Raw genomic sequence first — 25,289 nt, 5'->3', positions numbered from 1 at the left:
AATTTAATTTTTATATATTTGCATTAACTTTCAAATAATTTGAACTCTCTTCTATATACTTTGAACTCGTAATAATTGAGCTTTATAATTAAACGTGAAAATTTATACATAACTTGTTTTATTGTATAGAAACTTAGAAACAAATAGTAGTGTTTAGTAAGTTTTGTAAATATAAAATAATGGGTGAAAAAACGAACTAAAATAATACATGCAGTTAACATGTAATGGTACTGCAGTAAATAGAAAAATGTAATTGATTTTATTCTCATTCAACTCCCTAACGTAATTTGCATCTTATTTTACAATAAATTAGATGTCATAATCTTTCAATTAGTCCACCATTAAAAAAAAATCTTGAATAAACAGATAGCAACTTATCTAACCAAAAAGATATAACAATCAAACATCTTACATGAATTATTACAGAAAAAAAAAACCTGTAACTTGCGATCCTATTTTACCAATTATAGTACAGAGTAAGAGGTTTTATGATGGGTTTATAATAAGAAAATATTTTTAGGCAATAGTTGTTTGTTTTTAGTACAAAAGTTATTAAAAATTGATTATTATCTTGTTTCTTGGATGCATAATTTGAAACGATTAGATCATTAACCAAATTAATTTTCACTAATTTGAATAAAGCTAGCTGTTATCAATGATAACATTACTAAGTAAAAAAAAAAAATTACCATCAATTTCATCGCTGTCAATATCCTGTAACATCATTTTGCCTTGGTTGTCCAGAATAAGTTTGCACTACTTATAGACAAAAGTTTAAATTATTTAATTTAAAAAAATAATATTTTAAATAACCGAAATTTAAATTCGACATCTTCGTGACACAAACATTGCAGGTTGTCCTATTGTAACCTAAACAGTAGGTTTAATATCAACAAACCATCTCTTAAAAAAAAAAAAATGAAAAGAGTTGATAGAAATAATTTTAACATATTAGTTATTGGATTTTTTCCTTCATTTTAGGTTCGATTTCATAACTAATATTTAAAATGATTTTTTTAACATTTTTCCTGGTGAAGAAATCACTGGTACACGTTCGTCTGAAGCAAAGAAGGTTTCGTTGATTGTGGGAAGCAGATTGTGGATCGTAAATGAAATTTAGAGTATGTATAAGAAATTTGACGGACTATTCGGCTTTAAAATTAATTTATACTGATAATATTACGTTGCTTCAATGAAATTGAAAAGCCATTACTCACACAGTACGGATCAATATTAATGCAGATTTGTGTAGTGTATTAGGTGCTATAAATCACTTTCGAAAATAATTTTTCCAACATTCTTGCATTAATTTCGTAATTTATAATGACAACGGTACCAAGAAGTAATGTTTTGGACCACCTAAAACAGTTTAGGTTTGAAAGAAAAGGGACCAGTTTATCTTTAGGCCAAAACAATGGTAAGTGTTCCTAGCTTTTTAAGTATTCTGTTCTTTGCAATAGAAAGATAATTACAAAATGTATCGTGTATTGGCCGATTGTTTGTATTTTAGGTCAAAATTTTTATTCTATCATAATATTTACTAAAATTAAATGCAAGAAATATTTTGCTTGGAAAAGGAAACTGGGTTAAGATTTTAAAGAATTATTTACCTCTATAAAAAAATTTATTTCGTACAATCGAATTATTTCGCAATTTAGATATAAATAATTTTAACTGATAAATTTCATCAATCTGTTCATTAGTAGAACAATTTGAATTTGTTTGAATATTTACTTATAATAATATTTTCTAGTTGACAGAGGATAGAAATATCGTTTCAGCTGCTGGCGATTTCCCAACTCTCTAAATCAAATTCATTATTAGAAATTAAAATCCTCTCACAAGTTTTAATAATATTAAAAATGTGAATCTAGAGGGGTATTCCACTTCAGTGAAAATGTTGGGTCATTTGGTTCTCATCTTACATTGTTGAATATTGTTCATCGTTTTGATTCATTCATGATGTATTGGTAGAAAATAAGTGTGCTTATTGGTTCTGTTTATAAAGAAAGTAATGTCTACTCTTTGCATTTAATTGGGTCATAAATAAAGTTTGCATCCATCCGCATGTATAAGAATTACAGTAAGTGCCTGCTGTCTGTTAAGGAATCAAGAAAATAGGATTGAAGAGCGTTTAGCCCTATATCTCAAATTAGTGCTGTTAAAAAAAACAAAAAAAATAGTTGAAGTTAATTTATCAATTTGCAACCAAAGTAAATAAAGAATATGCAGTCTTGGGTTTAGATTCTCTTTGAAAATAAATTACATTTCAATTTGAACAATTAGATAAATCCAGTAACAACGTGAATATTATATTGTATCTAAAGAAGAAGCACAATTTTGAGCGAGCTGGTTTATCAACATTTTGGCTTCATAAGAAAAACGATACGGGTTTCTTTTATTTCTCTTAAATTTAGACGAAATACTAACGCCTTCTTTTGTATTAAAAAACAAACCAACTTAGTATTATTTATTTCTACATTTGGGCTATAAAAATTGTTAAGTAATTATGAAACGTTTCGTCACTAATTTGCCTTCTTCGGTTGTTACGCGACGGTAGCTTAATTTCGAGTTAATACTATGTTCACTGAGTCTGAGTTTGAGGTGCTGATGCCCGCCATTAGTCAGCTGACAACTTCGAATAATCTCCGCACTCCATACTAAGCTCCCTTAAAAATCTCCTTAACAAAAACTTACAGTTTAAAATGTTAAGTATAAGGGTTGATTAAACGCCAAAAGGTACACAAATCAGCGAGTACCCAACAATTCATTAATACTTCATTAATAGTTAAGTAATTCTACTGCATTAATTTTCATTAATAAGTTATTTTTTAGAATTTATTAGATGTCACAGACCCTTATGCTGGCCATTTTCGTCTACAAAATATATGTTCAAGTAGCACTGTAGATTGACTGTAATATCTAGTTATCTATAATAATGAAACTATTAATTACAGGTTAAAAAGAAAAACGTTATAAAAAATAAAAAAAAAATTATGAGGCTAAAAAATACAAAACTTTTTTTTATAAAAAACTTACACCAACATTCATCAATGATTTTGTTTATTTTATTTATTTATTTTTATTTTTAAATAAAAATCGTCGGTTTAAGTTCATTCTTTGATTAAAGTAATTGTTATTTTATGAAGTAGTCAAACGTTTATTACAATAGGTAATAATTATCTGGCTTTATCGCAAATAATATAGTTTTCTTCAATTACATTCTCAATCTAGGTATTCATCCCACAATGTTGTATATATGTAATATAAAGTAAATAAGATATGCATATTTTTAGGACAGCTAATTATTCCAGTATTTTACTATAAGTAAAATTAGGGGGACTAAATTAAATTACAATTGAGAAATGAATAATTGTTGTTGAATAATCTACTTGTTATTAACTGTGTGTTATTTGTGCTCACGAATATTTCGGTAAGACGAATTCAAGGCAGTAGCCTACTCTAACTTTGTCTTTTTCTACTTTAACATGCATGTACATATTTATGTGATTTATCATAATTATAACAAAAAAATATTATAAATGAAGTGGCCAGCATAAGGGTCTGTGACATCTAATAAATTCTAAAAAATAACTTATTAATGAAAATTAATGCAGTAGAATTACTTAACTATTAATGAAGTATTAATGAATTGTTGGGTACTCGCTGATTTGTGTACCTTTTGGCGTTTAATCAACCCTTATACTTAACATTTTAAACTGTAAGTTTTTGTTAAGGAGATTTTTGTACCTTTTGGATAGATTTTCCTTTTTGTTTATTTTACAAAGTTACATATCTTCTTTACAGATTTTTTTAAAATTTGGAATAAACAATTCTATCATTATAATCTGATAAGGTGTTAAGTCGGAACCGTAACTACCAATGGAGAGATCTTTTTAAAGAATGATTATAGTTGCGTTCCCTCAAACCATCCTCAATAACAATTTTTTTGAAAAAGCGTTTTGAATAACATAGGAAGGTATTTGTACGTAAATAGCAAAATTAAACTGCGATTTCTAAACTACTTCTTTTTAAGAGGAGTAAGAAAAATAAACTACGATTGCAGTACTTCTTCCTAAAAGGCAAAGAGGCAAAGATCTTTTAATCGAACGACAATTCATTGATTTAAATCGGTTCACTCATTGATAATTTAAATGATTGCAGTACTTCCTCTTAGTAGGTGCAAGAGCATCAGCAACGTAGAGGAGCTTTAACCACTTATTCGAGCTGAATTTTATCAAAATCGGACTAAGCGTTATAGAAATATTGGTAATAATAGTTTTAGAAAGGGCCTTATTTGGGTGGGGCAAACTCCCCTCCTTATGAGGCACGGCGTCGAGACTTTTAAAGTGCAAATCTGTACAGAATTTCGATTCGAATGACCCTTCATTCATGCAAATCGGTTCACGTGTCGATAATTTGCAACGATTGCTATACTTCCCCTTAACAAGTGTAAGAGCAGATCGCCGCTTTAATGTTACGTAGGGGAGCCCTAACCCTATCATCCTACCAAATTTTATCAAAATCGGACCAAGATATACAGATTAATTAGTAATAATAATTTTGGAGGGGGCCTTACATAAAGGGGGCTAACTCCTCTCCCATTCGATGTACAGGATCGAGACCCCCAAAAGGCACATCTACATAAAATTCCGAATCGAATGACACCTCATTCATGAAAATCGGTTCACGCGTTTAGGCGCTACGTTGTTTACAAAAAAGGTAACAAGAAGAAGAACAAGAAGAACAAGAAGAACAAGAACAAGAACATTTTTTGAAAAAGCCGTTTTTGCTCATTTTTGGCAACTTTTTTCTCGAAACCTATTAGATATGGGTTGTTGCAAAAAAATTACAGTTATAAAGGAGGGTTTGCCCTATAATTTAAAGAAAATTTGGGAATTTTATCTTTTATAGAAAAAGAGAAAAAAATTGTCAAAGTTGGGTGTTTTTCAACGTTACGCTTTTTCGTGCAGTTTTTGATGATCAACCCTTATACAACTGTCCTACCGGACAGTTTTAATAAAATAGGAAGGTATTTGTACGTAAAAAGCAAATTTAAACTGCGATTTCAGACCTTCCTTTTAAGAGAAGTAAGAAAAATAAACGGGCGATTACAGTACTTCTCCATAAAAGGCAAAGAGGCAAAGATTTTTAATCGAACGACAATTCATTAATGTAAATAGGTTCACCCATTGATAATTTTAACGATTGCAGTACTTCCTCTTAGTAGGTGTAAGAGCATGATGGCACTTCACAGCCATATAGAGGAGCTTTAATCACTTCTTCGCGCTAAATTTTATCAAAATCGGACAAAGCGTTATAGAAATATTGGTAATAATAGTTTTAGAAACGGCCTTACTTGGGTGGGGCAAACTCCCCTCCATATGAGGCATAGCGACGAGACTTTTAAAGTGCAAATCTATACAAAATTTCGATTCGAATGACACTTCATTCATGAAAATCAGTTCACTTGTCGATAATTTGAAACGATTGCTATACTTCCCCTTAACTAGTGTAAGAGCAGATCGCCGCTTTAATGTTACGTAGGGGAGCCCTAACTCTATCATCCTACCAAATTTTATCAAAATCGGGCTAAGATTTACAGAGTAATTAGTAATAATAATTTTGAAGGGGGCCTTACATAAATGGGGCTAACTCCTCTCCCATTCGGTGTACAGCGTCGAGACCCCCAAAAGGCACATCTACATAAAATTCCGAATCGAATGTCACCTCATTCATGAAAATCGGTTCTCGCGTTTAGGCGCTACGTAGTTTACAAAAAAGGTAACAACAACAACAACAACAACAATTTCTGAAAATGCCGTTTTTGCTCATTTTCGGCAACTTTTTTCTCAAAATCTATTAGGTCTGGGGGGTTGCAAAAAAATTACAGTTATAAAGGAGGGTTTGCCCTATATTTTAAAGAAAATTTGGGAATTTTATCTTTTATAGAAAAAGAGAAAAAAATTGTCAAAGTTGGGTGTTTTTCAACGTTACGCTTTTTCGTGCAGTTTTTGACGATCAACCCTTATACAACTGTCCTACCGGACAGTTTTAATAAAGCCAATTTTAGAACGAAACATATTGATTTTGTTTTTATTCATTTACTTATTTTTTTTCGCCCATTATCTGCTACGGTACTTAGAGCAGTTAGTTGCTGTATTTGGTTTTTATGAAATTTTTTCAAGACCTAAGGGCAGTTCAAAAGGAGAAAAAGAAAAGAACACAGCGAAAACGAAATACTTGATATTGTTAAGCCCTAAAATAAAAAGTATTAATTTATTTAGGTAAAGGACACTTTTGCTTCGTTTGATCAGCTTGAAGAAAAAAAAAAGATATTGTAGTTAAGTCGGATAAGTTACTAATGGTGGGAAAAGGGTCTATGGAACCTGTGAAATATCAAAAGTTAAAGTCAGTTCCTGTGCTGATACGCCTACTTGTTTAATTTGTCTTATCAAGCGCGTTTGGTATTCATCGAAATGAGCATTTAGATATTTGTTTATTTTGTTGCAATTTTCAACAATAACATTCTCGACGTATGTTTACTTTTTAAACTTAATCTTAGCATTGTAACAAAAAAATGTTACCTGATATTATCGACCTTTCGGGGTTATGGAAACCCAAGTCCTGTTGCAGCCCATACTCATGCTGAGAACTATTACTGACAATTAGTGAAGTGAGAGTAATATAAAAGTTGCAACTGTAAGAACTAAATTATAGTTCCTTTAGACATCCAAAATTGCCCTAGCACCGAATGAATTGCATATGTTATATACAACAGTTCCTACAGGACTGTTTTAAGTGTACTACGATCACAAATATAAATATGTTTATTGAGAATGTGGAAAGATCCGCATTGCTAGATAATATCTTAGTTTTTATCCTCTGGTAATGGATGTAAGTTCATAACTTTTCAGGGATACAATAAAATGCGTTATTTCTTTCTATTTGAACATATTCTGACCTTTATACTGAACAGGTTTCGCAAACCATAAAAGTTTTCTAACTTAGATTAAAATTCATGCATTATCAGAGATAAAATCATGCTAATTAATTATGTGAGATTACTCGCTACATTTTTAATAAGTAGTTTTTTTCTCTCACATTTTGTGCAATATATAAACTCGTACATATTTAATTCTAAGAATGAGAGTTTCTCTAATTTTTTTTTATTATTTGTTAATTACATACGCCAGCAGAGAATGTCATGGAGGCATATAAATTCTCTGACACAATAAAATTTAGGAAAAAATTTGCAACCTGTTACTGTATTCTACATTCTTAATTTTAGTCAAACACTAAAATTACTGCTACTTTAATAATTGTATTAAATACCATTTCGTTAATGTTTCTTCAAAATATATTTATATTTTATAATTATTAGTAATTAAATTTTTATTGTTTCTTACATTTTTGTTTAGAAGGTGAAGAAGAAAATCATCAAAGATCTAATCATGAAATGTCAGAATCAGAAGTGGAAAGTGAAGAAGAAGGAAGTCGAAATTGTGACCTTAATAAACCCCAAGTTTCTTATAGCCCAAAAAGAGTTGATGGATCTGTATATAAAATAACTGATGATAAGCAAAAGACGAATTCAGGTATGGAGAAATTATGATGCAGAACTATTTTGTGACTTTAGTTGTTGGTAAATTATGTTTTAAAATTGAATTCTTTCAAAAAAAAAAAAAATCTATTGCCATTGTAATATTTACCACTTTCCTTTCAGAAAATAAAACAGTTACAACAAATGGTGTTATCCATGTTTTATCGGATTCATCTGATAGTGATAAAGCTGAAAATGAAGAACATGTGAAAAGTAATTATATTTAACTAAGATAGAATTTGTCAGTCAGTATATTGACTACTGCAATTTCAATAATTATTTTTAAGTGGTGTTGCTTTGACCAATTAGCATTGAAACATTTCTATTATTTAATCACAGGTTTATTGGAATTGTATTTAGTTTTTAAAACATTTTTGTAGGTTTTTCATACTGCTTTTTCAGCGTTAAATAAATAAGCGATTTATTTTTCTGCTTTCAGCGGAACCAAAAAAATATTCAAGAATACGCACTTTTATTAATTCAGCACATACAAGTAAACGCAAAAAAACTAATTCCAGTGATAGTGATACAACCGAACGTGATGAAGATGAAATTTCTACCGCTAATCAAAGGAAGGCACGTACGTTATCCAAGAAAAAGAGTAGGTTTTTCTTTTACTTTATTTAAAAACACTTGAAACCTTATAACTTTTTCGCATCACTTTTTTTTTCTAGCCAAAAGAGTAAAAAGAAATGACTCCGATGACGAACACTGGAGTGATTTTGTTTACGCTAGCAGGTATGTGCTAGTTTATTATTATTTTTTTTCTATTTTTTTTTTCTTTTTTTTTGGCGCATCAACTGCTGAGGTTATTAGCGCCCGGAGCTTTTTCCAGTGCACTGTCGGCCTCCGGACAGTGTTCTCTCGTTACAGATAACACTGTCCATCACCGGACAGTGAGCTGTAAGAAGCTCCTAGGAAGAGAAAATCTAAGGGTCAGCTGCTGGATTCGAACCCGGGACCTCCGCGTGGGAGTCCAGTATGCTAACCTCATAGCTAATCCCTTCCCTTGTTATTATTATTATTATTATTATTATTATTATTATTTGCCTTTTTTTGGCATTGACTTTGGCCATACAACCAGAATCGTCTATGTATACAGCCAGCATCGTTTAGGTGCTTATCACTAGAATATCACTCACTCTCCATTCTTACTTATAAATACAGATAAATAAAGAATAGACCCAGTAAAAATGACCACATTTCTTTTTTGAATAACTCTGGTGGTAACACTGCTATAGGAACGAACGCGCGCTCTATGGTTAGTAGAGACCTGGGAGATTTCTGTTATCAACGTTTTAGTAATCATGGAACGTTACACTGCAAAAGAACGAGCATTTTGCATAAATCGGTTGTGAAAGTTCATAGAGCGTTTCGTAAACAGTTCAAAGTTAAAATTAATGAATCTGTTCCTACGCGAAAATCGATCCTCATGTGAGTTGAAAATTTCCGTGAAAGTGGCGAGACGACTGATAAGATTCATTCAGGTGCCAAAAGAACAGTTCCTACACCGGAAAACATCGTAAAAGTTTGCCAAGCAATAAAAATTAGTCCAACTCGTTCCGCTCGCCGTCACGCAGCTTCTTTAAAGTTATCAAGGGAATCTGTGTGTCGAATTCTAACCTCAGACTTGAACCACCATCCATATAAGTTGATGATCACTCAAGAGTTGAAAGAAGCTGATTACCGACAGAGATTACTTTTCGCCGAAAACATGTTAAAGAAATTGGACGATGGTGAGATTGATTTAAATAATCTTTTAATGAGCGATGAAGCTCATTTCGAACTCTCTGGATCGGTAAATAAACAAAACTTTCGGTACTGGGCAAGTGGTAATCCGCAATTCATTCAAGAAAAACCGGTACATAGCCAACGAGTTACAGTATGGGCCGGTGTAGCATCGTGGGGAATTATCGGACCGTATTTTTTCGACGGTACTGTCAGTGGAGAGAGGTACAGGGAGATATTAAACTCGTTCCTCATCCCCCAACTCCGTCGCAAACGTCGTTCGAATCGAACCTGGTTCCAGCAAGACGGGGCAACTTGTCACACCGCCGCTCTTACATTTGCGTTGTTGAAAGAAACATTTAGAATTCGTTTATTGTCACGTTCTTCAGATTTCGCTTGGCCGCCTCGCTCGCCAGATTTGACGGTTCCAGATTTTTTTCTGTGCGGGTATTTGAAAAGTCGTGTTTATGAAACCAAGCCCCGTGATCTAGAGGATTTAAAATCGAGGATTAGAGCCGATTTCGCAAAAATTTCGGCTTCCATGCTGAAGAAAGTATTCAAAAACTTCGTTAAACGATTGGAAGAATGTAAAGCCCAGAACGGTCATCATTTGAAGGATGTAATATTCCATAAATAATCTCCCATGTTTCTACTTTTCAAAGATTCTTTTTGTTACTTTTATACCTGTAATACTTTTGTTGTTATTAAAGAAATAAATGTGGTCATTTTCATTGGGTCACCCTGTACATTTGCACTACTACTATTATTATTGTTATTATTATTAAAGTTTAGATTTAGTGTAATTACTTTTTATTTTATAATTGATTATAGCGAGGATGATTCTGATACTGAAGTTTCTAATTATATGTCTGAATCACAAAAGAGGGTTTTTGATTTCTTGAATACGGCTCCGGCTACTGAATTGTTACTGATACAATCATGTACAGAAAAAAAAGCATCAGCAATTATATTTGGACGTCCTTATGAAGGATGGAGAGATTTGGTTAGTTATTGTTTTATTTATTTCTTAGACTTTTTTTTTGTATTCTTCAAATTTTTGAAATACAATTTTTATCACATATATTTGAATTGCTAACTATTCTTTTTATAAAGTTTACAAAAATATATATATAGAATGTTTAAGAATTTGAAAGCTTTTTTATTGGTGCTCTACGTTTCGGGTACCATTAGTGTACTTCATCAGAAATTACTTGGGAGAGAGAGAGTTGTTCAGGTTGTAACCAGAAAGAAGTTTCTCTAATCATTGCCAACATCCTTCCTATAAGAAAACTTAGCAGGAATATATATTTAAAAATTTTTAAATGAACTGGGCAGAAACACTTTAATTTATACTCAAAATTTAGTAAAAAAATATTCTCCTATACTTCCTCTTACCATCTTTGCAACTTTCTCCCACCTATTGTTTAATACGATGGGTTTTTTTTTTTACTAAGAATGGAGAAAAACCTATTTTGAAACGAAAATCTGATCGCGATGATGCTTTCGATGTAATCGTTTAGCTATCCAGCGAAGAGAATGGTGATCCCAGAACTCTTCTGTGCCCCTGAACTGAGTGAATTCTGAGCAGAATCAGAGAGAAATTAAAAATTGCTAATTAAGAAGTTGAACTGAAGAAGCTTGTAAGAGTACTAAAGGATGTTTCCAAGCTAAAAGGTGATTATAATAGCCAGAGTGGTACATTTTGTCCCCTGTACGATTTTAGTTACTTTGGAATATGTGCGTACCGGGCAGGTTTATTATTGCTTGGCCAGTCATAAAGCTCAAAGTAGGAAATGTTATGATTTACAAGTTAAGAAAACTGTGTATCATCCAGGTCAGTCAGTAGGTTTTATTTTATTTTTAACTTTTTTATTTTGTTCATATGTATATATATAGAGAGAGAGAGGCGCCACGGTAGCCGAGCGGGTTAAGAGGCGTGACCTGCAAAGCCAATATGCATTGTGGTACTGGGTTCGATTCCCGGTATGGCCTTGGATTTTATTTAATGGTTAAATGAGAAATAGTACAAGTACATTTGCTAGTCGCCTCCGTCCACGACACCTAGTAAATGGTAGTTGGACGTTAAGCCCCGCCTGAAAAAATAGGCGATTACTTTACTTTACTTTACTTTACTTCACTTTACTTTTAGAGAGAGAGAAAGAAAGACAGGGTTATGCTCTAAAGGAGGCTTGTTAAATTTGTAGGACAAGTCTACCATACGAAAGTGGAGGCAGACTGCCTCTCTCTAAAGGAGAGAGATGTTGGGGTATAAGAGCGACGATTTGCTTAGGGTTCGCGCCCTTGGATACCCTCTTAATAAATAAGAAAATATAATGTTCGCCAAAAATTGGCCACAATTCTTATCCTCCTACTAAAGAAAATTATTTGGAAGTTCCAAATGTTTCTTTTGTTGCTATTGTTTACTACACATTTATTTTAAATTTATTGTAATTGTTAATTCTGTTTTCAGGTTAACAGATTAAATAACGGAAAAGGAATTAATACACAAATTTTAAATCATACATTAGACGGTTTAAAAACTAGATCGATTGTTTCGAAATTAATGAATAAGTGTCTCGATCTTGCTATATCAACTGAAGAAGCAATCGCTGCTGGTTCTTCAATATTAGAAGAACAACCTACAATATTGACTCCAAGCTTAAAGCTTATGCCTTATCAATTAGTAGGTCTGAATTGGTTAGCTGTTATGCATAGTCAACAACTTAATGGTATTCTAGCTGATGAAATGGGTCTAGGGAAAACAATTCAAGTATGTTTAAAAATTATTTATTTATTTTAAAGCTTCTATCTTTTGTAATTATCTTTTAAATGATTTTTCCCTTACAATATTACAATTTTTACAGGTGATTGCATTTTTTGGTTATCTAAAACAGAACGGCTTATCTACTCGACCTCATTTGGTTGTTGCTCCGACCACTACGCTTGATAATTGGGCAATTGAGTTTACACGTTGGTGTCCAGATCTTAGACTAGCTATTTATCATGGAAGCCCAGATGAAAGGCGGGAACTCAGAGTAAGGTGGTTTAAAGATAAATTTTCCACTATGGATGTCATCATTACAACTTATAAAATTGTTGCTAATTCACCAGAAGAGAGGAAAATGTTTAGAGTAAGATTTTATATATTTATTTACTTTTATTTTAGAGCACAAAAAAAAAGTTTCTTTACCGCTGCAGTAATAGTACCGTAATCACTAAATTTATTTGAAGGAAGGAGAAATGCTTAATGGCCAAGTGAGATTAAACTGGTTAGGAGACGAATTTTTCTTTTCGGCAGAAGATCTGTAGATCTGTATTAGTATCAATGAAATTTTTAGTGATCAGGATTTAACCATTAGAACTGATTAACCTAGGAGATTAACCACGATCCAGAACTTTTAAAAATGGTAGCAGAACCTAATTATTATTGCCAAAGCCTTTATTTTACCCTTATTATTGCAAAAACACTCTAAATTCTTACTATTCATTAATTGTAAATATTTAATATATAATTTTATTTAAGCATTCCCATTCAAATAATAAATTTAGTGAAAGTATTGCGTAATTTATACTTTTCCAGCGTAGTATATTTTTATTATTAAGTATTTTATTTAAATAATTTTCTATTATTTGTTTTACTTAGCAAGATAATCATATTTTGTGTAGATAATGCCTCTGGAATACGTTGTGTTCGACGAAGCTCATATGTTAAAGAACATGAATACCCAAAGATATTTTTATTTGTTTAACATTAACGCTCAGCACAGGATACTTCTTACTGGTACACCGTTGCAAAATAATTTATTGGAGTTGATGTCGCTTCTTAATTTTGTTATGCCAGGAATGTTTGCTGCAAACATTCAGTATATAAAAGCATTCTTTTCCAAAAACGGGAAGCTGCCAGTTAATAAATTACCAGATTTTGAAAAAGAACAGATTGAACGTGCTAAACGTATAATGAAACCATTTTTTTTACGACGATTAAAAGTTGATGTACTTAAAAACTTGCCAACAAAAACAAATTCCTTAATTCATTGTCCTCTACACGAAGAACAGAAGAATAAATATGACGAACTAGTAATGGAAGTAAAGTCACTCTCTGATACTAATGACAGTGATTATAATTATATGGCATCATTCATGCAGTTACGAAAATTAGCAAATCATCCGTTGGCACTTCGGTATCATTACAAGGTAAGGATTTATTAATGGCATGCCATATCACTCACATATCAAGGGTACAGTTTTAAAAATAACTTTTATATTTGCAGAATCGAGAGTTAAATGAAATTGCACAACGTTTAGCTAGTGATTATAATTATAAACAAAATAATAAGGACTACATTTATGAAGATTTACAGTTTATGTCAGATCATGAAATTCATAAATTAGCCGTTGAGCATAAAGTATGAGAATTCTGTTCATTGATTATTTTCAAAATAGTCAGGTATTTTTAATTTGTTGGTGAATTTTTCCTCTTTCAGTGCATTTCAAGGTTCAAATTGAATGATTCAGCATTTCTGAAAAGTGGTAAATTTGAAAAACTAGATGAACTACTTCCAAAATTAAAGGAAGAAGGCCATCGGGTTGTAATGTTCAGCCAGTTTATTTTTATATTAGATATTATTGAAGATTATATGCGGATAAGAGGCCATAACTTTTTGCGCTTGGATGGCACTACCAAAAGTTTAGACAGGTTGGAAATTAGTCTTTTAAATTTTATTCTTCTTCTATTTCCCCGTTCACGACACCTAATTATCAGTTTTGGCTCGTATTTTATTTCTTTTTATAATTACGCTTATGCATCAGTACCTTTATTAATATTCTACATTGCGGATTTAGCTTTTAATTAAATTTCACCGGTTTGAAATATTCGGAATGACGCCGAGATCTCTATAAGAGTTGGTCTTGTGGCTATTAAGTGGATTTATTAAAAGGTTTCTAGATCGGGACCTAAAAATGACGAAAGTATAATTTGTTGTAAAATATTATCGACTGTCCCCGTTCACAACATCTAATTAATTAATAAATGTCTAAAAAACTGCACTGCCAACAAAAAATTCTTCTTTTTACAAAAGAAAGAAACATTATTGTCAGTTTCAGTCATAATTTCTTATTATTTTTCCAAGCTTTCGTCCTAGGGACTAGTTCTTCTGAACTGTGGAACTATTTTTCAGTAACAAACTACCTTGTACTTGTAGGCCAATTATTTGATTTTAAAAAAAGGAAAAAATATGATAATTGACAACAAGAACAAGATAAATTTTTGTAAACTGTTTTTATATCAAATAATTATATATTACAATCTGTTACTGTCAAATTACTGAAATTGGCAATACTTTTTCTGTGTTTTGGATCAATGATTCCGGCACCAAAAACGATAGACAATATTCTACAACTTTTTACTTTTTTTAAAAAAGTATTTAATTCTCTTCTTCCTTTCCGCTTAATTGAAGGATAATCACCTAAAAGATTTTTGTTATTGATTTTTTATAATTAATAAATTTTTAAATATTTTTAAAAAATATAATTTTGTCAGGCAGGAATTAATTGATAACTACAATGAGGATGACGATATATTTGTATTCCTTTTATCAACACGCGCTGGTGGTGTGGGCATTAATTTGACATCAGCCGATACGGTAATTATACATGATGTTGACTTCAATCCATACAATGATAAACAAGCTGAAGATAGATGTCACAGACTTGGCCAAACTAGGTAAATTTAGAACAAACAGTTTTCTGTTAAAATTGTTAATTTATATTTATGTTAGATTTCTTTATAAAATGAAATTGTCAATTAGTTGTTTGCTTATGAATCTATTTTCTTCATTTCATTTAACTTTTTCAGGCCAGTGAATATTGTACGTTTAATTAGCGAAGGAACAGTTGAAGAAACTATTTATGCTAAAGCTAAGAGTAAATTAGAGTTAGAACAAGAAATTATTGGTAAGAATTTTTCTTAATTACCCAAAAATAATAATAATAATAATATGTAAAAGAATCACTTCAAATAATTTGTAATCTCCTCGTTGTTTTATTAAATCAAAGAATTGAAATTTGAATGGTCGCATATTATAAAATAACCTTGCTGCTAAATAAGAAACTTAAGGGAAAAAAGAGCTTACTTTGATCTTAGTTTTCTATAGTAACAAAGTTAATTATTTAGTATTTCGTAGCAAAGTTTAACTTTTAGTATGTCTTACCAAAAACATTTGCCAAAAATATAATTGAATCATTAATCATTTTAAAGATATTTACTTTCCTGTATTTATTTATTTTCTTTTTTCGCAGGAAATGGCGATGATGACACAGACGTAGAATTATTACTGAAGGAAGCTTTAGGATTTAAAGTATCGTCCAAAACTTGTGAATAAAGTTTTTTGGCACAACCGGTGAACATTCGTGGGTTTCGTTTTACAGAATAAATAATATTTTTATTTTTGATTTTAATATTAAATTTTTACTTTTATTGCAGGCTTGTGATATTAGTAATAAGATATCTTTTATATTCGTAGCGGTGTTAGGGTTTATGGCAGTTTCCTAAATTAAAAAAAAAAAAAAAAAAAAAAAAAAAATATGTATAATTTTACTTTTATACTCTGAAAACTGTTTATTGAAAAGCATTGCCATTTTATGACATCATGAATTAAGTTACTTCGCTTGTAGTTGAAATCAGGCTTAATAATTGTAATTTATTACAAAATATTTTTTAATTTCTGTTTACATTCTTTATTGATTCAACAGTTATAATTTTTTTCTTTTTTTTTTTTTTGCTGGCGCATTAACTGCCAGGGTTTTTAGCGTCTTTACGATTGCCATGGGCCAAACTAAGTAAAACCATTTCCTATCCCCTAACGTAAAAATTACATTCACACAAATAAATTCATCCATTCCAACAAATTCTTTCACTCCAAAAAAAACTTCTACCTCTTGTCTAATTTTTATATTTGTTTTGCAATTAATTATTTTAGTAATTAGTAAGCTATCCATACAGTTAAATACTGAGTAATAAATTAAATGTACAAATACCTGTTTTTTGGGGGGGGGGGGAATTGGATAATTGTCAGAAGAGGTTAAATTGAATAAGAGGTTATTTCGTTGATCATATTTATTTTATTTACTTATATTATCAAGATCTTAAAAAAGTGCATGAGGAAGGCTTAGAGAAAAAATTCTGATACAATTAAGAGATGTTATGTTCTTTTCATCAAATTCAGTTGTTGTTTTTCTTAAATAATACGAAAAATTTACTAGAATTTGTAAAATGTTTCTAAATTTAATAAAAAAAGTACTGTTGGAATAAAAAGTATAAAAATGAAATATTTTTCTGTTCTTATTTAATTTTACTTTTTTATTCATTTTTTCAATTTTCATTTTAAAAAAATAGTTCTCATTCTTTATTTCAATTGTATTATTGCCTACGAAACTTGCAATTACGAGTAGTAGCATATGTATGTTTCGTTTAGTGCATTGTATTTTCATGTAATTTTCAACAGGTTCTACAATACTAATGTTGAAGCTATAAGAATTAATTTTGTTTAAAAAAAGGGGAAAGAAAAGTACAATTTGCTGCCCCGTAATGGAGTTATTTTCTGTAATGAGAGATCACTGACCGCAAGCCGGTAGTATACTGAAATGTTGGCGCACCTAATTAATAATAATTTAACACAAAATTTGTAGATGATAAGGGCGAAAATTATTTGTTTTAAATGTGGCACTTTAAAAAGAATGACATATACATAAGGAATTCGCTTTAATTCTATAAGATAATGGCGTTATTTCAATGTGAGCGAAGGGACTTACTGAAGGAATACTGAACACGATTTCAGCTTGTATTAGATTTGCACTCTCTCTCGAAGAGATTGTTTTCAAGCTGTTGCAGGATAAATGATTTATAATCCAACCAATTAAAGAGAGAGATTAAGATTGAAGAGAGTGAAAACGATTTATTTTTCCAGTATTTTCTGTTTTTGCAAAATTAATTCATGTCCTAACCTTTAATCCTCGTATGTATTTCATAATCATTTTACAAAAGATTATTTATGGACTTTTGTAGTCTAATGAAATTCAGAATTAAGTTACCACATATTAATCATTAGTAAGCAGTAGTGATTTATTAATCTATCTAACAATCTACCTAATTCAGTCTTCAACAATGGCATAGGTTTTTTCTCCACCAACATCTCTAACCAAGAAGTAGAATAAGATATAAAGATGATCAGTCAGAGAAAGAAACTACTTATATAGTTCACATTTTTAAACAATTTTTGTTTGTTTGTTTAAGAAATTAAAGTAATTTTATTAAACATTAAAGGCAAAACGTAAAAACTTGAAAAGATTTGTTTCTTAATTTTTGTTTATTTTATTAGAAATTAAATATTTCAACCTTGTTTATTTAAAGTACTGAAGAAGACTGTCTGTTCCTAAATTTGGGATTACAAAAATTTCTGTAACTGATTATCAATAACCACGTAGTTACATAAATATATATTCCGTTAATTGTCGAAACCAACTACAATTTATTGAAAACAATTTTTTTTTTTTTTTAAAGAAGAAGCAGGATGATTAGAAAATTCTCTGTAATAATCTTATAAATATTTACTTATAAGTAGGATTTATTTGTTATTAATTTTTCTTTAAAAAAAACTATTAGGTTATTAGCATAATTAAATGAATATTTGGAAAAGTTATTTTTATAAAACGTCGAAAATAAATTCGTGAAAAATCGAATGGAAAATTTGGAAAATAGTTTTGAAACATGAAAGTGGAATGGATGGAAAAGTTCCAGCACCTTATATTTAAAAAAATAAAAAAGTGAATAACTTCACTATCATAAAGTTTAATTGTAATAATATTTCAGTTGTAATAAATCCTTATTTATAAAATTTCTTAAAATTATATTTCTATGAACCATGTATATTTATTGTGTGTAATTGTGTTCTATTAGAAAAATATTCATTAACTTTAATTTTTTCTTTTTGTAATGTATTGTGCACTTTATTAAACTTAAAACTTTACATAATATTAATCTATGTGTAATGTATTACTGTCTAATGTAGAATGAAAATAAAATAACAAACATTACAAACAACAGCACTAATAATAATAGTTAATTTAAAATTAACTCGGAATTATACAAACTTCTATTTTTTTTTTATTGCTGTTCCATTGTTGACGAAATGAACATGTATTTTGGCAGCTTTTAAGAAAGAAATTTCTCACCACATTAACTCCTCCCCAAAACCCCCTTTTTTTATGAGCAATTCCTTGTTCCAAGAAGCGTCTTGTAGCACTTATGACTGAATAAATTGTGAAAACCTAAAACTAATTAATATTAAACTAACTTCTGGTAATCCCAATAAAAACCTGTGAGCATGTGAATAACTTCTAATAGTTCCAGTCAAAAAAAAAATGTATTCCAAAAAATGCAGACTATCTTCCTTCCCAATTTCTATTTTTATTGCCAACAAATTATTAAAACGGTTAGTAGAATATGTCACATAAAAAAGTGAGACAATCTAACTAAAAAAAAAAAAAAGGAAAAAAAACAAACAGAAAGAGACAAAAGTGTCTCTTTAAAAGGCTAAACGTCTTTTCTGTGGTGGGCAAAATTTTCTAATATTTTTTGAACACTTTAATGTTAGAATTAATTTCAATGAAACTCTTACATCCTTCTTTCTTAAAATGGAAATGTTGTCTGTAACTAAAGAAAGTTACCTGGGAACCATCAGTGCACTGAGTAGTCACATAACTAGTAGGTTATACAGTTTCCTTGGACAAAATTTAAACTCACTTAAGACATTCCTAGCTTATCTTTCGTTTTCTAGTAAACTAAAAGTAAGTCTTACATGAAGACTCGTCTAAAGCCTTTTTAAAACTACGGTGTAGTGATTTTCTTTTATCTCAAAATTTTATTTAGTCATCACATGCACACAAGACTTGACATCCGTAAAATGTAAGAAACAGAAAAATGCTTAACTTTATTTTTTTAAATTCCACTTATGATTTTTATGAATTTTTTTTTTTTAAATAAAAATAACCGAGCTGTATGGGTGTTATGTAGTGTTTTAAAGGAAGTTAAAAAAATAAAAATCATTGGAACCATTTTCAAAAAAAATACCAAAACAAAATATCATTCCATAAAATCATATTTTCGGTTGATCGAAAAACATGTGTTTCCTTTTAAGAATGAAAATATTAAATTTGAACGAATGCGATAATTTTACGTGTGATAAGAAAAAGTTATTACTCATCTATTGATGAGTTACTGTTTATTATTTTTGGTGGCTGATTCATAGTTTCAATAGGATGAAAAAAATAAATGCCAGTTTCAGTCATGCTAAACTTTATTATGCCGAGCTTTCGACGTAGGGACTAGGTAATCTTCAGGGCTAATTTACAATGTACTATTTTACATCATTAGAGGGTTGGTGTGCTTTCTGACTTGTCTGTTCATTTCGAAACAATATATATATTTTTGCGATATGATTTCAAACTTGAGCCCTTTGTCGAACCTTTACTTTTTATGGAAACTGATACTAATGAGATTGTTTCCATAATTTCGTCAGTCTCAGATCGTTAGTGCAGTTTTGATTAAATATTTTAAAACTCTGTTATAGCTTAATTCAAATAGTAGTGAACTGGTTGTTTCAAACATGTCTCATACCTGATAAAAGCTTATCCCTTATTTCCTTTTGTGTATAACGCTTGCAGACTTGTAGTTTTTCTTTTTGGTCATTTTTCCGAAGCCTAAATCATTCTATTATTATTATTATTATTATTCTTTTTATTATTTCTATTATTATTATTACTATTATTATTTTTTTTTTGGCGCATCAACAGCTGAGGTTATTAGCGCCCGGAGCTTTTTCCAGTGCGCTGCCGGCCTCCGGACAGTGTTCTCTCGTTACAGACAACACTGTCCATCACCGGACAGTGAGCTGTAAGAAGCTCCTAGGAAGAGAAAATCTAAGGGTCAGCTGCTGGATTCGAACCCGGGACCTCCGCGTGAGAGTCCAGTATGCTAACCTCATAGCTAATCCCTTCCCTTATATTATTATTATTACTATTATTATTATTATGTTCCGTTGACACTACACTCTTATGCCCTTCTGTCGCGGCCTGACTTATTCTTATTATCTCCTCTTCACGAAGTCACCTCAGGACTATATTCCTTTTGCGCAACCGATTTCGCACTTAATATCTGCTACTGTTTGCCTTTATCGCATCACTGTAAATCTAGGTAGTTGGTGTTACAAAACATTACTACAAAGGTTTGACGATCCTATTTCGAGTCAGAATTAGCCTAACAAGAGAACTTTTTAAAATATTTTTCTCTCAGAAAAAATTGGTATAAAAGAGAAATTGGTATAAAAAATAAACTTATGGAAGAACTATATTTGAACATGAAATCAAGTGTAGGAAATGGCTCAGTTTAGTTATGAAATTACAAATTTATTCGAAAATCTGCGTATCAATTGTTTGGTTTAATTTATTTATCAATATTCATTGAATCTCTTCATTAATAAAAAAGAATTGGCCTCGCGCCATTGTTATGAGAGTCATTATTTATTTTGGAATTACGCCAAGTGATTTCATCTAAGTTTCATTCATTTCCATGATATTACCAATGATTTTTGTTTTGTTTTATTTTTATAAAATGGCTAAAAAAAGTGTAAAACAAATAAATATTTATTATTTGTAAATACATTTATATTTTTAATCAATTATGGTTTTTGTTTTAAATAAGCCATCCTTTCATGTGATTGCTTCATTTTGCTTTATTAAAACTTGAACAATGTCTTTAATAAAAAGACAGCATTCATAGGTAATCTATTATTGAGCAGTTTCGTATGAAAGATAGCAGGTGTTTAGTCTATAAGTTAAATTGCTATTAAGTCTTAATTTCTTTTTGACAATCTAACATTTTTGTTAATTTTTATTTTGTCTATCTCAAGCTTTTGTTGATTTTTAGCCAGAATCAAATGATTAAAATAGAACGAAACCAACTATGCATGGGGGAGTACATATGTATGCATGGTAAAATATGTTTCCTATTTTTATATCTTTATGAGAATATGTTTTGAAATCATTAGTGATTTAATGATTATAAATATTATCTCGCTTTATATGCTAAGGCATTTTCGCCCAGGATTTTTTTACATTAATAACAGAAATTTATTTGAGCCCGCTTTTATTTTTTTGGCCAGAAAGTTGGAGAAATCTCTAAGTGCTGTGCACTATTTATCTTTTACAGAGGGCGGTGTGTTTTACAATCCTGATTGTTTGCCAGGAGAAACAGGTGACAACAATCAGGAACTTCTAACTTTAGCTTTCTTAATGTCCAACATCAGGTGGCCTATCCAAGTACTTTAAAGACAGTTTATACATGAAAATAGTAGTGAAATGTCTAGGTCTCTAGTTAGACGTGTGGACTATCATTTAATTCCTAATTTAAATAAAGTTGCTATTTGTTTCATCTTCATTAACTGAACAAATGTTAATTTTTTTCTTGTTTATACTCGGTACTGCTATAGGTAAATAAAATTAATTTTTCTTTTATCAAATTAATAACAATTAGTGGTAGAAATTGTAATTGTAGGCGTGGGCGTTAAGGTGCGAATAATTTTACCAAAAGTTGTGAGAGCTGGTGCATCGCCGACTTTAGTTTGTCAGTATGACCTGATGGGCAAAGCCTTGTACTCAGTTAAGTGGTATAGAGGTCAGCATGAATTTTTTAGGTATATACCGCAGCATAAACCTTCTATGACAGCCTTCCCAATACCCGGCATAGAAGTAGATGTAAGTTTGTTCTGTTATATTTTTAATAATCTTTCTTTAAATGTTGATTATAATTTACTGCACCATCAGATTATGGGTTCAGGTGCTCACCAAGTTACGCTAATTAATGTTCCTACCAATATCAGTGGCTTGATTAAATGCGAAGTTTCTGCCGAAGGTACATTTAGCACTGGTTGCGATTCTGCAAATCTGAAAGTCATTGGTAAATACAACTTTAATGACTTGATTGAAGTTCTTTTTATTATTATATTTTTCATTCAAATTTAAATTATTTCTTTAGAAATGGGAATACGTGATCCGATTATAACTTCAAATAAAAATAATGATATGACTTTAAGATTACCAGTAAACTGTTCAGCCCAAGTAACGAATCCACCACCAAAAATTTCTTTTTATATAGAAAATGAAAAGGTAAGTTACCTTGGAAATTGATGCGCTTGTTAATTTACTGTTATCATAGTTCTATAATTATTTCCATCAGAAAGATTGTGGAATGGCATTGGCAGCTCATTAATTTATCCGTTTCAATGGTTGACGTGTGTGTGTACATTGGTTTTACTTAACGCATTAACGTATTGCTTAAACTCTAGAATCGGAAATCTTGATTTACTGAATGGTTTATGTTCGACTAAATTGATTTTAAGAGTTTTATAATTAGATAAAAATCAAGCTCTGAATAATTATTTCAATTCTACTGGTGACATATTTTAAAATTATATTTATTGGGCAGTTTGAATACTAATTAGTATAATAAATAATTAGTAACGTTGTTGGCTCGATTTTTCTTAATATAAATATAAATAAATATAGTATATCACTTAACACCATTGGTCATGGGTCTTTATCCGCAATCGCCAATAATATCTTTGACATTATTAAAAAAATAAAAACGTTCAGAAATTCGTGCTGTTGTTTGTCTACAAAATTTCTTGCATGAGACTTTATGCATAGATGGAAAGATTTTAAGTAGGTTTTACCTCGTTAGGGACGTTGTGAACATTTAAAAAAGCTTCAATCTAGAGGTTTTATTTCAATCTTTTAGATATGTTTCTTGTTACAATGAACTGTATCACTGCATGCGTCTAAATTAACAAGAACGAACTTTCGTTTAATACTTGCCTCTTCCATTTACAAGAATGCCACTGAACACACGCAGTTTTTAATATGTCCACATAAGTTCGAACTTCATCAATAACAGGCCCACACTTAATAACAGTAATAAAATTTAACGTTTTAGAACAGGCTTTACATTCTTTTTGAAATAAGGATAGACAGCAAATCAGAAAGGGTGCTAACCTTTTCAAGAATGTCAAAAGATTGCATAAGAATTAATGTTCCAAGAAAAGGATTTAATCAAGAGAGAAGCTATTCCATTAAGCTCCTCGTTTAAGAGTGACGTTACTAATGCTGGATTCGCATTAATTTAATAGATTAACCAATTATTGTATCTAAAGAACACAGAGTTTATTTTTGTCTCACTAGTTAAAATTTGACACCTCAGGTAGAAAATGTTAAAGAAGTAAAATAAGTCCTCATAATCAATTAGTATGATAGCCCCAGCGTTAAGTTTTAAACCAAAGTCTCTCATTTGTAAATGCCCTGCAATTTTAAGAGTTATATACTCATTTGTAAATGTTATTGAAGCTATCTAATAACTTTTTAATGAAATTCATAAAAACTAATGCGGCCGTGATCTATTGTAAATATAGTCTATCCAAAAATAAAATGAATAATCGATTTAAAAATACCCAGGTAAGTCCAGAAATGGTTGTTAATCTAGCACCTGGACTAGCGTCTCTTTCTCCTTTTGCTATCAACAATAAATTTCGACTACATTCTAAATATAATACCCCGATTTGGATAAGGTGTGAAGCGGCAGTTAGAGGTATATATCATTTGAGCAGTTCAAGTGTTCCTATCATTCCGGATGATGTCTCAAGTAAATATTTCTTTCAGAAAATATACTACTATTATTAAAATTTCATTTTACAAATTATGTATGATAAAATAATTGCTTTTTTCAGAGAGTTCTTTTTCTACTCATCAAGTTTCGCTTCTAGTGATATTTCTTTGTTGTTTTGTGTCATTTATAGATCAGTATTATTTTGTAAATGCTAGGCATTATTAAATTGCGAAACTGTAAATTAAAAAAATCCATGTCCACTTGAAATATGCGGTTATTGCCGAAAACAATCTATTATGGGTTACATAATTTTAGATGTTCAAACAATGCATTCAAAGCTCAGAATGCCCAAATTATTAATTTTCCTATTAACTTATTCAAATATCATGTAGATAATGTAAATACGAAGTTAAAAAAAAAAGTCGTAAGGACTGTTCTGGAGATAATCTGAAAATAGGAAAAAAGTAAAATGGCTTTCCGGTAATGTGATATTCTTTAAACCTGAAATTAATTTCATACATTTAACCTTCATTTATAATGAGTAAATTGAAATAACCTTAATTAATACCTTGCTTACGAGTAGTAAGATAAAATAAAAAGAAAAATTGCAGAATGATCAATTTTAATTTTATTTGCCACCAGGTTTATATTCTGCCATAATTTTTGTCCTCGACAAAAGCTTACAAAAGTACTGCAATAACTGTAAGTAAATGTATAAAAGCGGAGTTGTTTTTAGCTCATTCCGAAATAAATACTACGTTACATTCAAAGTACTCAAATTTCAATTCCAAATAAATGTACAGTGAATCGCATATTTGAAGTGAATCTCTTAAACGCTTGATTTTAGTATTAATGCTTGTAATAATTGATGTTTTAAAATATACATCTTATATGTATTTTATAATCGAAATCTTATTATTTTTCTACATTATATTTTAAGCTCTTAATTACCACAAAAAAAGAACAGAGGCTGTAATACTATGAAAGTGTAACCAAGGCACTTTATTAGTTAAAATATTTTAGGAATAAAATTTTAGTCCACCAAACTTTAAGAAAATACAATAAATTATTCTTATATTATTCTAATTATAAGATTATTTGTACTCCACACCTGTGTTATCAAAAACGTACTTATAAAATTAAATAAAGTTCAAACATTAACATTTTTGAAGCTAACATTTCATTAAATATTTTTTATAGGATTACGCTTCTTTTTACAAATGATATTGTATTGTTAAATATCTCCTT

At 30.2% G+C, this 25,289-nt stretch overlaps 3 protein-coding genes across 11 annotated transcripts in view; 2 read left to right on the top strand and 1 right to left on the bottom strand.

The window, feature by feature from the left end:
* fry (microtubule binding protein furry) overlaps positions 1–966 on the bottom strand; it is a 218,636-nt gene extending 217,670 nt beyond the window's left edge. For 3 of the 5 annotated variants that reach the window (XM_074119676.1, XM_074119678.1, XM_074119680.1), the window contains exon 1: positions 690–878. In XM_074119676.1, coding sequence (XP_073975777.1) covers positions 690–726 — 37 coding nt within the window. In that variant the 5' untranslated portion in view covers positions 727–878. Of the gene's footprint in view, positions 1–689 lie in introns of all 5 variants that reach the window. The other 2 variants (XM_074119677.1, XM_074119679.1) reach the window with 2 other exon arrangements.
* Positions 967–1,276: 310 nt separating this feature from the next.
* On the top strand, positions 1,277–21,063 carry LOC141449839 (SWI/SNF-related matrix-associated actin-dependent regulator of chromatin subfamily A containing DEAD/H box 1 homolog). Of its 3 annotated transcripts, none has more exons than XM_074119690.1 (14): positions 1,277–1,417; positions 7,422–7,598; positions 7,727–7,816; positions 8,043–8,183; positions 8,278–8,341; positions 10,163–10,334; positions 11,802–12,101; positions 12,196–12,462; positions 12,998–13,525; positions 13,603–13,737; positions 13,816–14,027; positions 14,871–15,053; positions 15,186–15,283; positions 15,629–21,063. In XM_074119690.1, the coding sequence occupies exons 1-14, from the start codon at positions 1,324–1,326 to the stop codon at positions 15,709–15,711; spliced, it is 2,544 nt and encodes an 847-aa protein (XP_073975791.1). In that variant the 5' UTR covers positions 1,277–1,323; the 3' UTR covers positions 15,712–21,063. The 3 variants fall into 3 exon arrangements, with proteins under 3 accessions (XP_073975791.1, XP_073975790.1, XP_073975792.1); XM_074119689.1 differs by having other exon boundaries at positions 8,043–8,204; XM_074119691.1 differs by lacking the exons at positions 15,186–15,283; positions 15,629–21,063 and having other exon boundaries at positions 8,043–8,204; positions 14,875–15,014.
* A 186-nt stretch (positions 21,064–21,249) lies between these two features.
* Positions 21,250–24,793, top strand: LOC141448508 (uncharacterized). 3 transcript variants are annotated; one of them, XM_074116894.1, is made up of 6 exons: positions 21,258–21,873; positions 21,953–22,138; positions 22,208–22,340; positions 22,419–22,549; positions 23,891–24,077; positions 24,163–24,793. In XM_074116894.1, exons 2-6 carry the CDS (start codon positions 22,022–22,024, stop codon positions 24,264–24,266), a joined length of 672 nt encoding a protein of 223 aa, XP_073972995.1. In that variant the 5' UTR covers positions 21,258–21,873; positions 21,953–22,021; the 3' UTR covers positions 24,267–24,793. The 3 variants fall into 3 exon arrangements, with proteins under 3 accessions (XP_073972996.1, XP_073972995.1, XP_073972994.1); XM_074116893.1 differs by having other exon boundaries at positions 21,259–21,873; positions 21,939–22,138; XM_074116895.1 differs by lacking the exon at positions 24,163–24,793 and having other exon boundaries at positions 21,250–21,873; positions 21,939–22,138; positions 24,004–24,077.
* Positions 24,794–25,289: the final 496 nt, after the last annotated feature.

This window comes from Rhodnius prolixus, unplaced genomic scaffold (assembly GCF_049639745.1).
Source record: "Rhodnius prolixus isolate KJV_2025 unplaced genomic scaffold, Rpr scaffold_2, whole genome shotgun sequence".
Classification (NCBI taxonomy): domain Eukaryota; kingdom Metazoa; phylum Arthropoda; class Insecta; order Hemiptera; family Reduviidae; genus Rhodnius; species Rhodnius prolixus.
This window is presented reverse-complemented; position numbering and strand designations above follow the sequence as displayed.

Excerpts from the sequence above, each read along its gene's own strand:
- LOC141448508 (XM_074116893.1), top strand. The coding sequence starts at position 21,834 with ATGTTAATTTTTTTCTTGTTTATACTCGGTACTGCTATAG. Across the intron at positions 22,341-22,418 it reads TGCAAATCTGAAAGTCATTG|AAATGGGAATACGTGATCCG; the intron begins GTAAATACAACT and ends TTATTTCTTTAG. Across the intron at positions 24,078-24,162 it reads CATTCCGGATGATGTCTCAA|AGAGTTCTTTTTCTACTCAT; the intron begins GTAAATATTTCT and ends TGCTTTTTTCAG.
- LOC141449839 (XM_074119689.1), top strand. The coding sequence starts at position 1,324 with ATGACAACGGTACCAAGAAGTAATGTTTTGGACCACCTAAAACAGTTT. Across the intron at positions 7,599-7,726 it reads TAAGCAAAAGACGAATTCAG|AAAATAAAACAGTTACAACA; the intron begins GTATGGAGAAAT and ends CTTTCCTTTCAG. Across the intron at positions 7,817-8,042 it reads AAATGAAGAACATGTGAAAA|CGGAACCAAAAAAATATTCA; the intron begins GTAATTATATTT and ends TTCTGCTTTCAG.